This window comes from Bombyx mori, chromosome 18 (assembly GCF_030269925.1).
Source record: "Bombyx mori chromosome 18, ASM3026992v2".
Classification (NCBI taxonomy): domain Eukaryota; kingdom Metazoa; phylum Arthropoda; class Insecta; order Lepidoptera; family Bombycidae; genus Bombyx; species Bombyx mori.
Window position 1 is genome coordinate 8,558,273 of NC_085124.1, and position 15,729 is coordinate 8,574,001.

The 15,729-nt window shown below is 36.6% G+C and overlaps 1 protein-coding gene across 7 annotated transcripts; it reads left to right on the forward strand.

Annotated features, from left to right (window-relative positions):
• Window positions 1-146: 146 nt before the first annotated feature.
• Window positions 147-14,358, forward strand: LOC101747126 (serine/threonine-protein kinase PAK mbt). 7 transcript variants are annotated; one of them, XM_012692199.4, is made up of 9 exons: window positions 147-239; window positions 491-732; window positions 1,173-1,752; window positions 3,780-3,898; window positions 5,919-6,110; window positions 6,825-7,001; window positions 7,298-7,420; window positions 8,403-8,567; window positions 11,106-14,358. In XM_012692199.4, exons 2-9 carry the CDS (start codon window positions 592-594, stop codon window positions 11,304-11,306), a joined length of 1,698 nt encoding a protein of 565 aa, XP_012547653.1. In that variant the 5' UTR covers window positions 147-239; window positions 491-591; the 3' UTR covers window positions 11,307-14,358. The 7 variants fall into 7 exon arrangements, with proteins under 7 accessions (XP_012547653.1, XP_012547656.1, XP_012547655.1 ...); XM_012692202.4 differs by having other exon boundaries at window positions 147-191; XM_012692201.4 differs by having other exon boundaries at window positions 151-187.
• Window positions 14,359-15,729: the final 1,371 nt, after the last annotated feature.

Sequence of the window (15,729 nt, forward strand, 5' to 3'; positions counted from 1 at the left end):
AAACTAATATTGAGCGTCGAAATATTGTCCTGGTTTTTCCCCATTCACCTCTCAATCCCTAATCACCCCGTTTTACTGTACCTAATACTTAGATGATGTATAGTTTATAATCATATTAAGTGTATAATCTATGCCTATAATACCATAGATAATATTCTTGGGAATGTGGACGAAAGACCTCGATTTGGTGGGTACGGTACCTACATAATATTTACTTACTCACATAGCAGTAATATTTGGTAGGTACCTACCTTAATTGGTATTCAGGCAGGTGTTGATTAAAGTGAATAGGTACTACCACGAGAATACAAACGTATGTGTTGATAGGAAAGGAGTGTACCTAGAATATACGAAAACTAAACAAACCAGTCAAACCAAGTCAAACGCGCAGTTGTTTAATGTGTACAAATTAGAATTTGTTCCGAGTTTTTATTTCCTAATTTGATCTGAACATTTTATCAAACAGTGAGCTTTCATTTTCATTTTTTAGTTACGGATACGAGCATTCTAGGAGTAAAACTCGTGATGTGGATACATTTTTTAGATGCTTGATTGAGTTTTAATTTATTAAATTGATAGTTGGACTAAACGATGTTTTCTAAGAAGAAGAAAAAGCCACTTATTTCGCCGCCTAGTAATTTTGAACACAGAGTACACACTGGTTTCGATAAGCACGAGGGAAAGTTTGTTGGACTTCCTCTTCAGTGGGCTTCACTCGTTGGAAACAATCAGGTAAATTGTTTTCATTGTTTGTTAATCGAAACAATCTAGGCTCAATTAATGATTAACTTAAGTTTCAACTACAGTTTTCATCTGTTTTAGTCATAGCACTTTTTTTAATTTTTTTTTATTGATTAGTTGGGTGGACGAGCTCACAGCCCACCTGTTGTTAAGTGGTTACTGGAGCCCAAAGACATCCACAACGTAAATGCGCCACGCATCTTGAGATTTAAGTTCTAAAGTCTCACGTATAGCTACAACGGCTGCCCCACCCTTCAAACCGAAACGCATTACTGCTTCACGGCAGAAATAGGCAGGGTGGTGGTACCCACCCGCGAGGACTCACAAGAGGTCCTACCACCAGTAAACTATGTTGTTTACTAAAATGATCAAGATTCTAATATTGATTGCACCTAATCAAAGATTATGCTTTAATTCTAATCCATTCACAGATATTAAAATCAACAAATCGACCTTTACCATTAGTGGATCCCTCTGAAATTACTCCTACAGAGATATTAGATTTGAAAACAATTGTTAGAGGTGATCACAGGATAACACCAGTGTCAGCTGTAGCAAGACTCTTGCCTGCAAACATTCCACAGCCACAACCAGCCAACCAACAAAATGGTTTTATATTGCCAAAGACATCAAATGTTGCTAGATCTAATTCTCTTAGAAGCACAAGTCCACCAAAAATTCGACGAGATTTACGTAATCAGGCTAATGTACCACCATCAGTACCCGAAGAATCTCCTCCTGTGCCTCCTGCTCCACAGCAGTATCCCAGTTTGAGACGGGAGCAGAGTAACTATGCTGTAAATAAGCCAATTCCAGAGTCTCCAGTGGAATGGTCACAGCATATGCACGAGGCAACAATCAGACAAGTTGCTGAAATTAATGATAACCATCATGCTGGTATGACTTATCAGAACATACAGAATGCGAACATGCCATATCAACATAGTCATCAAACACAAGCTGTTACTCACAATATGCATCTTGGCCTTAATGGAAACAACTTGCCCATTGGTGAGATTTTTTACTTCATTTTTTTTATTTTAGGATCCATTTGATAATAATACATCTGAGATTAAAATTATCTGTATGTATTAGAATTGAAGGTACTTATAAATATAAGAATAAATAATATAAGAAGGTACTTATTCATTAATTATTCTTATTTTGGAACAGAACAGGCAAGTTTTAGTCAACAGTAAAAGCATTGGTATTATTCTGATGCACCAAAGAGACTGTATTTACATTATAATGTTTATTGGTTCTGGTAAATTGTCTAACATCTGGTTGGCATGAAGCCATTTGTCTATATAACTAATATAAAGTTTAAAGCAAATTTCACATTATCTCGTAGGTCTACTTATATAGTTGTCTGTGTAGCTACTAACCCTTGAAGTTAATTAGCATTAATAAAATTATAAGAAGTTTGGTAACCCTAAGAAAAACCTAAGAATATATTGAGCTTATGTACATTTCATACTCCAGTTTGATTATCATCTTTGTGTTATTAAATAATAATTGAAATTGTGATGTACATAAAATTGTTCTAATATAAAGATGTAAATATTTTTTTAATTGCCACAGATGTTTTACCAGCCCCTCTGGTGATTAGCAATTATCAGAACCCTTGCATACTACAACCTGAATGTCAGCCTTGAAGATAAAACAACGTTGACATTTCAGCTTTATAAGAATATTGGCTATCTCACCATTCAAACCAGATTATGGCTAGATTTCTTTGCATTGCAAATCAATCTATGTGGGTTTTCATCATTTCCTTCTAATATTCAGGATAGGAAATAACGAAAGTGTTCTGTTAGAAAATAAGCTGAGGATGCTAATATTATTGACAGATGGGAAAGAAGGGTTACACACCCATGTCTTTACATTAAACACTATTATTATGTAAGATCCTCTGATATTTTAATAAACTAGTGAATTCTATGTCAGAATTGTCAGTTTCTGCAATATATAATTAAATTGATTAATTTTACACATTTTTTGTAATTTTACATACAGATTGAAATCTGTAAAGTATCGTCATGTCAGGTTGATCATTCTTTTCAATGGCAGAAACATCTCATAACCAGACATATAATCTTGTTATGTGTTGCTATTTTCTGTGAAATGTAATTAAATTAACATCAGGTGTGATATGTGTGCAATATGCTATCTTTGCCATATATCAGTTGTGTTTCTGTTTTTATATATAATAATGAATGATGGAATGCATTGTATGTATTGTGTGCATGTAATGCATTCCATTATCTATATTTTTCATGCATCTATAACAGTCAGACAGACAGACAAAAAGCTTCCCTGGATTGTGAAATTTGTGCTGATTACATCACAATCAATGCCTTAAGAACGCGTTAAAAATAAACATAAAAAAACTCATTTTGAAATACCTAACTAATAATATAGAATTTAAAGACATTAAAACTTCAAACTGTTTTCGGAAAGACAGACTACATCAATTACAATATACAATAGCCACTTCCGATATAGAAACATTTTGCAATATGTTTGTAGTTACAGAAGCCATAGTAGCACTGGCGACTTATTGAAAGACAATATTATTAAGTAATTTGATTACATACATTTTTTATTAACTATGTGAATAAAAAACTTTATACCCCTTTTTACGAAAATTGTGCGGACGGAGAAGTATCAAATTTCCCACACTTATAGAGAATATAGTGAAAGAGTGCAGAATTCAAATTTTCTTTTTTTATTATTAATAAAAAATACATTAAATCAATAACATTACACACACTACCGTGTATTTGACACACACACACCCACGCATATATACTCTTTTGTTTATTGTTAAAATCTGTGGTCAAATTGAAAATCGAATTGTTTTTAATATTATTTGTCTATAGTGTAGTCTTGGCGAAAACTGTGATTATAGAACAATTATGATTATAGAAATGTGACAATAGAACCATACAAATGTACAAACGTATAATTTCAATTAATTATGGTCGAACTTCGACCGCTGGTCGCCTACTAGTTTAATTAAATTGCTTAATTTTTAGGTGAGAACCAACAAGTTCTACGTCACCAGCATCCTGCATCGACCGCCGGTCCGGGCTCGACAGCGACCTCGATACCGCTCGCCGCATCAAAGCATGAATTGCGATTGACGCATGAACAGGTAAACTGCAGAGGCGGATTATCCGTAAGGTAAACCAGGCACGTGCCTAGGGGCGTGTAGTTACAAGGGGCGCGCGAGCTCAGAATTTTTAAATAAATAAATAAAATAACATATCGACGATTAAGAACTAAATGCTGATCTGTAATTTAAACTATTGCAGAAGCTTCGATATACTCGTATTATGCAATATGGCGGGTTTGTTTGTATTTCATTGGCGCATTAGCTTAAGCACAAGGATCCTGGTCTACTAAAGTCTAGGGTTTGATGATACAACGTCATCGTAATTGCAAAAACAACTAGTTAAAATTTATAGTATTATGATGGCCATTGATGGCCGGTACAGGGGCACCGATAAAGTGATTGCCTAGGGCGCTCTGGACTTTTAATCCGCCACTGGGTAAACTTGCGTCTCAAATTTCATAACAGCGTTCTGTTATTGCATAATAATAATAATAACAGTTATTGTTTTGCCTTTCATAACGCAGTGTGAAGGCTTTGATTTTTTAATACCATAACTAACTTATCGATGGTAAATAAGGGCTGCTGACGACACAGTTGTTCATTTATTTTGTTTTAATGTTCACTATACTCTATTCCAATTACGAAGTCCCATTTGTGATTTGACAGATGTTATTATTATGTTATTGTGTGTGTGAATTAATTGTATAATGATTTAGATTGATTGTGTATTTTTTAAATGATGTTTACGACTATGAACAAAAAATGCTTATTATTTGAAATTGTGCAAAACGTGAAGAGTTACGTTCTAATGCCGGCCACTCACATGCGCGCAAATTTCTCGCCGGATCTTCTCAGTGGGTCGCGTTTCCGATCCGGTGGTAGATTCTGTGAAGCACTGCTCTTGCTAGGGTTCGTGTTAGCAACGTCGTCAGGTGCCCCGTGAGCTCACCTACGAGTTAAGGTTACGCTGGAATAGCCTCTCAAAGCTACCAGCTTAGGTAGGAAAAAAAAAATAGGTATAAGAAGTGTCAAAAGGGACTTCGTAATTGGAATAGAGTATAGTGTTCGTCTAATAATTGAAAATCGACGTTAATCACTGACACCTCAAGATTTTCTATTATCATTTTATTCGATTTTTTTTTATTAATAATATTGTATTAATTAAAATTGAAAGTTCGTCAATAGGTACTACACAAAAATAAAAGGCAGATTCGATGAACAAAAGGGAAAATGATACTTAACTGTTTTGTCATTGCTTATTTTTAAATAGAAAGGCACATACAAACTTTCACTACATTAGTAAAAACATCAGTCAAGCCGAGGTGTTTGTTCGGTATCGCTATGGGTATTGAATGCCTAAATCGCTGTGTCTATTATAAATTGACCACCAAAGGTCATGTTAGTAAAAAGTTTTTTTTTTTTCAACTATTCATTTCTAATAAAATATGTAAATGCGTTGTATCTACTTAATGACCAAAATAACAATATAAATTTACTAGCCGTGCTTGCCCGCTTCGATGGCATTTAAAATTAGCATTATTATTTATTGTCCTTATTATTAGAGAGTCCAACACTCATATAAATATTAGCCTATCCATTAAGTACCTACATGTATTTTCTACATGGATACCAAGTTTCAACGCAATCGGATGCATGGTTCAGTAGTTATAACGGAACATCCGTAAAAACCACTGTAGATTTATATATTAGTATAGATATAGGTGTGAAAAAAAAAACTTGGTATGGTATTTATTTACCGATAGGGCTGGTGGTCGTGGCGCCGACGATCGCCGGTTCGGCGTCCCGAGGGGGAGGGTGATGGGAGAGATGTGCTCCGCACTAAACGCTTCACTTTCCCCCCTTTGCCTTTTCATGAGTTCTGTCTCATGCGAGGTTTGGACGTTGGTTGTTGAGCGACAGGAGGTTTTAGTCAGTTCGACTCCGACATGCCCCGCCGTCCATCCCCAGTGGAGGGCGGAAATCCGGCGATTTCCTCCTGACCAAAAAAAATAATGGTATTTATTTCCATCGTTGCAATTAACAATATGTTCCGCAACAGTTCCGCGCAGCGCTACGTCTAGTGGTGAGCGAGGGCGATCCCCGCGCTACGTTGACCGGCTTCAATAAGATCGGCAAGGGGAGCACGGGCATAGTTTGCTCGGCGACCGACACCCGCACGAGGAGAAGCGTCGCCGTCAAGATGATGAACTTGCGAAGGCAACAGAGACGAGAACTTCTGTTCAATGAAGTTGTAAGTGTATCAATGAGTTTTATTAAGTGAGGCTATGATTTCGGGGTATGCGATAGTGGGTCATTTAAACGATTCTGTGGAGTTTCTGCAAGCTTCATAATAGGATATGTGAAAGCTATCAAGCTATTTTTAATTTTAATTATATGTATTATATGGAACCCTATATAGTACGCAGTTCGAATCGTTTTTTTTATTTTTTGTGTCTGTTTTTGAATATGAGCGCGCATCCAAACAAATTATTCATATTTGACGGAAAACAAATTTAATAGTGAGTTCATCAAGATCATTTGATGATCTTTATTAGTTCGGTTATTAAAATACACAGTGCTATTTTAGCGGATACCTGTCACAGAAGTCAAGATATTTGGCAGATGTTTGAATTTCGTTAACGACATTTTCAAGATAAGTTTCGATAAATATAAGTTCCGAACGCCATCCTTTGGACTGTCTGTCTATCGAGCAATTTCACTGGCTCGGTAGAAGATCTTCGTTTTATCATTACTCCCAAACTGTCATCCCTCGTTAAATGACGAAACATCTTGACAGACAGAATAGAGACCTAAGACAATCGACAATAAGGTACAAAGTCGAGTAACCGTGAAGTATTAACTTAACGAACATTTAAAAAAAAAGTTTTGGGTCATCCAATAGAATCCGATCTTACGATTTAGATATCGTTAGTTGTACCGCATAAACTTTGTTTGACTGTTGTAGGTGATAATGCGAGACTACCCGCATCCGAACATAGTGGAGATGTACGCTTCCTATCTCGTTGGTGACGAGCTATGGGTGGTCATGGAGTACATGGCGGGCGGCGCGCTCACCGACATCGTCACCCGCGTCCGGATGGACCCGGAACAGATCGCCACGGTCTGCAAGCAGTGCTTGAAGGTAACGCTTATGATAACAGCCCCTTGAGTTTCTCGCTGGATCTTCTCAGTGGGTCGCGTTTCCGATCCGGTTGTAGATTCTGCGAAGCACTGCTCTTGCTAGGGCTAGTATTAACAACACCTCCAGCTTGAGCCTGATTTCTTAGTATTAATAATTAAAAATATGAAAGAAAAACAAATATAAACGTTACTGTCTAAAATAAAGATTTTTTCATCATGTATTATTTCTTCCATTTTTATCTATCGATTAGTCGAACCCGTTGTCTTTCACTGTACTAATAAATATATTTTTTTCAGGCTCTGGCATTCCTTCACAGCCAAGGCGTTATACACAGAGACATCAAATCCGATTCAATACTAATGACGGCAGACGGGCGCGTCAAGTTATCAGACTTTGGCTTTTGTGCTCAAGTGTCGCAGGTACGTTTGTTTTGAATATTTCATAGGCTAGCGCGCTAGAGATAGCTCCTGTAGGGTCAACAGAACAGTAACACAACATTCTGAAATACCGAGTCTGGTAAAAGGCGTCTCTAAATCGTATGACTGGGTTATAAAGCTTACCAAAGTGTAGTTCTAACCGTTTTTGTCGTGAAGAAAGTTTTAAAGCTGTACAGCTGTAGGCAGGTTGGTCGTTTCCGGCGTAATGACGTCACAAAGTTGCGCTTGTTGCAAGAGTAACCGAGCCATATTGGTGTTATGATACTGAATTTGGACATTGACACCTGTGACGTCAGAGCAGCAGTTTGTTGAGTCTGTGCTTATATAGAGCGTGTGTGATATTATGCAGGTTGATAATTATTAATAAGACACGACAGTTTGCAACCTGTTTATTGTGCGACGACTCGACACAGACTGTCCGAGCTAAGCCCGCTACAAGTCCAATTAATTATGATATTGTACAGAGTGTGCTTAGCGCGAAAGGAAGACCCTATACTGTAGGGCAGTGGACGAACTCGTTTGTAGACGTGTAAGTCTGTCTTTCTAGCACTAAGTGTGCATGCGGTTCTAACTAAGACTTACAGAACTTTATACAGATTTTTTTAGTAAAACACTAGCTGACGTATACGGACAATATCGTTTGTTTTAGAAAACAAAGGCAAAGGTTTAAACAATTAAACAAAGGCATAGACAATAACCGTAACCTGATTTTAATATCAGTTTATTGGTTTCTAAAAAAAAAATATCATTGACGAATGTAGCCTTAAATTTGAATAGTCTAAACAAAGAAGTTACAAAAAGACATTTATTTTCGTTATGTTGGCACTGATACGTACTCAGTACGGTACAATTTCGAATAACTGACAGGCTGATGCTAATATCGCTCTGTGCCCACCGTCTGCATACAAAAAGGCTGAAATATTGTGGTGGAAAGAAAAAAATAAAATTATTATGATGATTTCAGGAATTACCTAAAAGAAAATCACTAGTTGGTACACCGTACTGGATGTCACCTGAGGTGATATCGAGGCTGCCGTACGGACCCGAGGTGGATGTGTGGTCGCTGGGCATTATGGTGGTCGAAATGGTAGACGGTGAGCCGCCATTCTTCAATGAACCTCCCCTACAGGTAAGTTTACGTGAATTTATTTTGTTAATTCAAGGTCACTCTAATTTTGTCAGCCTCGAGTTCAAAGTTACGGACGACGGATGTAGTTCTTCATAAATTGTGCTCGTATTTATTAAAATATAATATGCTAGATGAGCCTCGCGATCATACGCGGCGTCACCCGCGGTACGACAATAACCGCGGGTGACGCCGCGGGGCTAGCTAGTCTAAAAAAAGTAGCCTAAGTTACTCTTTATATCATCAGCTACCTATCAGTGAAAGTCCCGTCAAAATCGGTCCAGCCGCTCCAGAGATTAGCCGGAACAAACAGTAAGCCAGACAAACAGACAGAAAAATTAAAAAAAAAATGTTATTTTGGTATATGTACTTTGTATACAATTTTACGCATTTAATAAAAAGTGGTTATTTTATTATTACAAACAGACACTCCAATTTTATTTATTTATATAGATTAATATTCAACGTCATCAAATATTTAGAATCTATGAAGACTTTTATTTTATCTACAATCACACATACAAATCAAAAATATGTATACTTTGATTTCGACTACTAATTACTTATGGCAAAAACGGGCCAATCGAACTTTGATCGTAAAGGACAATGCCCATTTTCTATGGGCGTTTGGGCCCCTAAAAAAGTTGTCGGGTGATGATGATTTTAACTTAATTTGATAGACAAAGAAATATCGTTTCATATTCAGAAAACGATTTTTATATTCTCACCCAGGTTTAAGAGAAATCTGTTTTTTTCTGCAACTAAAATTAAGTTGGTAATTGTTTTCTTCGAAATCAATAATCGCTCTTATCATTATTTACAGTATTAAATAAGTTAATTGTGGTTAATGTTGCTAGAAATAAGCCCTTACGTACATTTTATTATTATTATATCCTCATATTAATAATAAAATGAAATGAAAATCCGGAAGCCGGCAACGATATTGTTGTTGTTGTTTTTAAATTCGCCAACAAGCAGGCAAAGAGCGTAGCCTATACAGCCTAGCCTGTCATAGTTATTTTTTATATATATTTTTTATGTTAATAAAAATCCGGTGTATTTCTTTTTATTGCTTTTTGGGAGTTTTCACGTCAACTTGATGAATAGCACATTGAGTGAGCGTGAATTTCCGCAGACCTTTTATCTTGAAAAAAAAAACAGTCACTGCTATGTTAGCCACAGTTTTATTCCAATGTCTCAATAATCGTGAACAACGATTATTGACTTTTAATACACAAAACAACACCCAATTTGTATATTATATATTACAATAAGCTATTGAAAAAACATAAAATAAAACTTCAAGTGACGCTTCACTCGGGTTGCTGCTAAAACTCTCTGATCATATATAATAAGAATAGAGTAATGGTAAGCCATTGTGATTTTTACTAATGGAATCATTAATATCTAAAAATATTAAATAATTCATGGTTTTAAGTAATAATTATTATTACAATATATAAATATTGAATTGAACAAAACTAAAAAGTCTGTGAATTATAACCATTAGCAATTTTTTTTATTTGTTGTTCAAGTCACAGACAACTCTTTCGTTTGTCAGCATATAAGTTTACTATAAGGCTGTATGGGCTAATTTTCCCTTTGTCTATTGGCGAATTTAAAAACTATGGCACTCGGTTTTGGGATGTTATCAAATAAGTAATTTCTATATTAATAAGTAATTTAAAATAAGTAATTTCTATAGTAATGTTCTATATTATTAGTTAGGTATTCCAAAATGAATTTTTTATGTTTATTTTTAACGCCTTCTTAAAGCGCTCGACTGATTATGATGTCATCAGCACAAATATCAACAATATAGTCAGCACATATATATTGATTACTAGCTGACTCGGCAGACTTCGTAGTGCCTCAATCGAGAAATAAAAGACCTAAACTTATGTATAAAATAAACTTAAAACAGACAAAAGTAATCCGTCCGACGGGGGACACATCAAAGGGAAAACCAAATTGTTATTTTTATGTAATTCCGAGCATTTTTATATTTATCTACCTTTTAAACCTTCTCTGGACTTCCACAAATAATTCAAAATTAACTAAAATTAGCCAAATCGGTCCAGCCGTTCTCGAGTTTTAGCGAGACTAACGAACAGCAATAAATTTATATATTATATATATAGATATATAAAATTCTTATGTCACAATGTTAGTTACCATACTTCTCTGAAACGGTTTGACCAGTTTTTATGAAGTTTTATATGCATGTTCAGTAGGTCTGAGAATCGGCTACTATCTATTTTTCAATCCCCTTAAGTTATAAGGGTTGTCCACCCCTAACATTTATTTTTTATGTTTTGGACATTTTTTTTTTGTTATAGTGAAGCATTGTGTGGTTGAATGAATTTTTGTTATTTTTATATTCCCTCATCGTTCACAGCGCTACATTCCTCTCACTCATTTACCACATCCTGTTTTTTTTTTTCTACACTAGAAATTCCCTAGTAATCTTATATATGGCAAAAAAAGTTTGCCGGGTCAGCTAATTTTTTTATATTAATGCCACATCTCGCTCGGATGCAGGCGATGCGTCGAATCCGCGACATGCCGGCGCCCCGGCCGCGCGGCGCCGCCCGCTGCCCGGCCGACCTGCTCGCGTTCGTGGAGAGCGCGCTGGTGCGGGACCCGGCGCTGCGGCTGTCCGCGCCGCGGCTGCTCTCGCACGCCTTCCTGCGCCGCGCCGGCCCGCCCGCGCTGCTCGTGCCGCTCATGCACGCGCCCTGACCCGCCCCCACCCGCCCTGACCCGCCATCACCCGCCACGGGACACGCCGACTGTTCTCGACTGCTCTCGGGTAGACCGGTGTTATAAAATAAAAGAGTCGACTGTATTAATACGATATGTGTAATATTTGGTTAATTTATAAAAGAGTAACAAGCAGGTGTTGCGGGTGTCGTTGCTGCACGAAGTGTCGAAGAAGGTGTTAAACCGAGACCCCGCGCCGCTGTCCTCCTCCCGTCGCCCGCGCCGCGCGATAGTCGATGTTTGTGCATCGAGACCGACAATCGTAACCTACACAAATCCGGACGAACTAATCTATACTAATATCGTCTTTTCTCATTAAATGTGTACAATTTCCAAAAAAACGATTCGAAATTGAGTTAATATGCGGAATCATTTGGTATCACCAGTTTTTTTCTCTCTAATAAATACTGTCAAAAGAGCGTAGTTTAGTTTTAGTTTTTTTTTTGGTTTACCTATGTTTTGACTACTATTAACAAAATTAATACATAACTTTATCTTACTTTAAAAGACAGAAAATATATGAAATAAATGTTGCAAAGATGATTAATATTAAAAATATCACATGTTAAACCTTTAAAACACTCTCCTATAAAATTAGTAAGTTTTGAGATTATACAGTTTTAATGCGAGAAGACGATATATAAATCTCCAATGGTTTTTACGGATGTTCCGTTATAACTACTGAACCATGCATCCGATTGACTTGAAACTTGGTATCCATGTAGAAAATACATGTACTTAATGGATAGGTAATAATATTTATATGAGTGTTAGATTCCCTAATAATAATGACAATGAAATAATGTTAAAAATGCGCAGCGAAGCGGGCGAGTACAGCTAGTTCTATCATAAAAGCGACTACGTGTCAAACGGAGAATTGCGGTGCAAATATTCCGAGCGATGACTGGTGGTAGGACTTCATGTGAGTCCGCACGGGTTTCTTCGTATTTCTGCCGTGACGCAGTAATGCGTTTTGGCTTGAAGGTTCAGTCGTTGTAATTATACCGAGATCTTAGAACTTATATTTCAAAGTGGGTGGCGCATTTACGTTGTAGATGTCTATGGGCTCCAGTAACCACTTAACAGCAGGTGGGCTGTGAGCTCGTCCGCCCATCTAAGCAATAAAAAAAAACCTACCAGTGTCTCATTTTTTTTCTTTTCTACCTAAGCTGTACAGCTGTAGGTAGGTTGGTCGTTCCCGGTGTAATGACGTCACAAAGTTGCGCTTGTTGTAAGAGTAACCGAGCCATATTCGTGTTATGGTAGTGAATTGGATATTGATACCGGTGACGTCAAAGCAGCAGTTCAATTAATTATGAGGCCCTATCCTATAGGGCAGTGTACAAACTCGTTTGTAGATGTGTAAGTCGGTCTTACTAGCACTAAGTGTGCATGCGTAGGCATGAAATAGCCTTCAGAGGGTATTTCAGCGTAACCTTAACTAGTGGGTGAGCTCACGGGGCTCAAACCTGACGACGTTGCTAACACGAACCCTAGCAAGAGCAGTGCTTCGCAGAATCTACCACCGGATCGAAAATGCGTCCCACTGAGAAGATCCGGCGAGAAACTCAGTGGGCTGTGTCTGAGGGTTAATTTACTCGTCGAGCCCTTCGTCTCAAGCGACGGGTTCGACGAGAACGATGACCGGCCAGTGTCTCAGTTGACGCCATGAAATTCATCAGCTAACATGTCACAAGCTGTTGGTTGCATGTACAAATCCTCATGTTATTTGGTTACAACAAACTGAAACAGGTATTCATTATATAAATCAGTAAATGAAAAAATCTCCTTTTGTCAGGAACGACCATAGACATCTCATATTTTCTGTTGAACGGCCAATATTAGTTATCTCTCTCTAAATGATATGATTAGATGAACTCTGAATTATTAATTTATGGAAACAATCCAGATGGAAATGAAAATCCAGATTGGAATCATGACATACCCAAGTTGTTTTACGCAACTTCTTTTTGTAACGCAGTCAATATCGATTTTGATTAAGGTTTATTCATGTAAATGTTTAAATAATTATTCTGTTTTTCTGCTAAAATCATAATATTCACATTTGGTAGTATTAGGTCTTTTAGAATTGACCAGTGTAATGATATGTTTATGTATTAAATAAATCTTCATATCAATTGTATTCTATAAAATATAGCTTAGTTGAAAAATCGTCTGTTATTGAAACAAAATGTTATGACATTCCCTATTGTATTTCCTTATATTTGTACGTATTATTGTTAAACATTCTTTATTGCCATAAAATTGTTGAATTGATGTAGTTTAAAATAATTTATTACATTTGGAAGAATAGATATTAGTGTGATACTCAACTACCCCGTCCAGTAAGTACAACGTTTTGTCATGTTTCTCTCTTGTTATTAATCATAATGTTTCGGTCTACTTAAATTATAATTGGAAACATAAAAGTTATCAACGAATTACTTAAGTGTTTCGAACAGAGTATTAACATTGACAATTCACAAAGATGATTCGGTTTTAGCGATAAGTTAATAATTTTTTAGTATTACTTAAAAATGTCAACATTCCTGAACTTCGATACTTCCAAATTCTTGTCACAATTTTAGGTAAATTGTACGAAAAAAATATCTTGGCCTTGTAATTTAACTGTGATTTCACTCGCCGACTTTTTATTAATATATTTACCTTCGACTTACGAATAGGCTAGATCCGCTAGAATTAAAATTATGAACTATTAAAATGTTATTCGTAGTTTTAAGAGGGCCGCTAGGTTTGATATTAATCCTTCATATTTTTAGACGTAACAACAGCCTTAATAGTATTAGTGCCTTAAAGTAGCCTAACGTAATTTTAAAATAATGCACCTGATATTAGCTGTAAGGAGATATCGATATTCTCATCACAAATTACCCATCTCTCGTGCAGCTGTATTTTTCCGTAATTTATTGTTACATCGACATCCGTTTTGTATAAGGTTTTAAGCCAAATATATTGTATTATGAAATCACATTGTTAACAAAAATGTTATGAAATATAGATTTTGAAATAATTTTTATCTTTTGATTTTCACTTTTCTGTTGTAAATAATTTCGTTTTGGCCTAAAATAATGGAATACACAACTTTGTAAGATATCTATTAACATAAACTTAACTTAACATAAACTTTGGTTCTGATAGTAAGTACCTTACCTTACCGTCAGTAGCGGATTAAAGGTCCAGAGCGCCCTAGGCAATCACTTTATCGGCGCCCCTGTACCGGCCATAAATGGCCATCATAATACTAGAAATTTTAACTAGTTTTTGCAATTAAGATGACGTTGTATCATCAAACCCTAGACTTTAGTAGATCAAGACTCTTGTACTTACGCTAATGCGCGAATGAAATACGACGTTATAACTGAAGAAATCAAGAGGGACGACAAGATTTAGATTATATATCAGCATTTAGTTCTCAATCGTCGATATTTTATTTTCTTTATTTATTTAAAAATTCTGAGCTCGCGCGCCCCTTGTAACTACACACCCCTATGCACGTGCCTAGTTTACCTTACGGATAATCCGCCTCTGCTTACCGTAGTTTTCGGCTACGATTTTTAATATTAATTTTTAGTTGTGTAGATAAAGAAGCGAGCCAAGAAAGTACACTGAGAATAGGTTATGAGTAGTATCCAGTGCAACGATGCTTTGCAGCTATTTTTAATGCGACAGAGTGAGAAATAGTTCTATTAGACATCGATATGATCTTTGTGATGGGAGTGGTGTAAGGAATGATATTCGATAACTAACGCATCAACTGCTCCGGAACAGATCGCCTACTATCCGAAACCGTTACGCTTGTCTAAACTGTAGTTGTAGTCGTCGTGGCATAAAGGATAAGACGTCCGGTGCATTTGTATCTAACGATGCACCGGGTTCCAATTTTTCTAATGAAATACGTACTTAACAAATGTTCACGATTGACTTCCACGGTGAAGGAATAACATCGTGCAATAAAAAATTAAACCCGCAAAATTATAATTTGCGTAATAACTGGTGGTAGGACCTCTTGTGAGTCTGAGGGGTGTAGGTACCACCACCCCGCCTATTGCTGCCGTGAAGCAGTACTGCGTTTCGGTTTGAAGGGTGGGGCAGCCGTTGTAACTATACTTAGACCTTAGAACTCAAGGTAGATGGCGCATTTACGTTGTAGATGTCTTGGGCTCCAGTAACTACTTAACACCAGGTGGGCTGTGAGCTCGTCCACACATGTAAGCAATAAAAAAAACTGCTAGTTTTTGCCTGCCTTTGAAACCAGTTAAGTATTTAATGGAATAATTCTTTCAGGTGATTTTTCACCCACACAATGTATTGCAAAACTTTACAATTGCATATACTTTTTAGGACTATTCCGAAATATTGGTACCATCGACCTGGTTCGGTT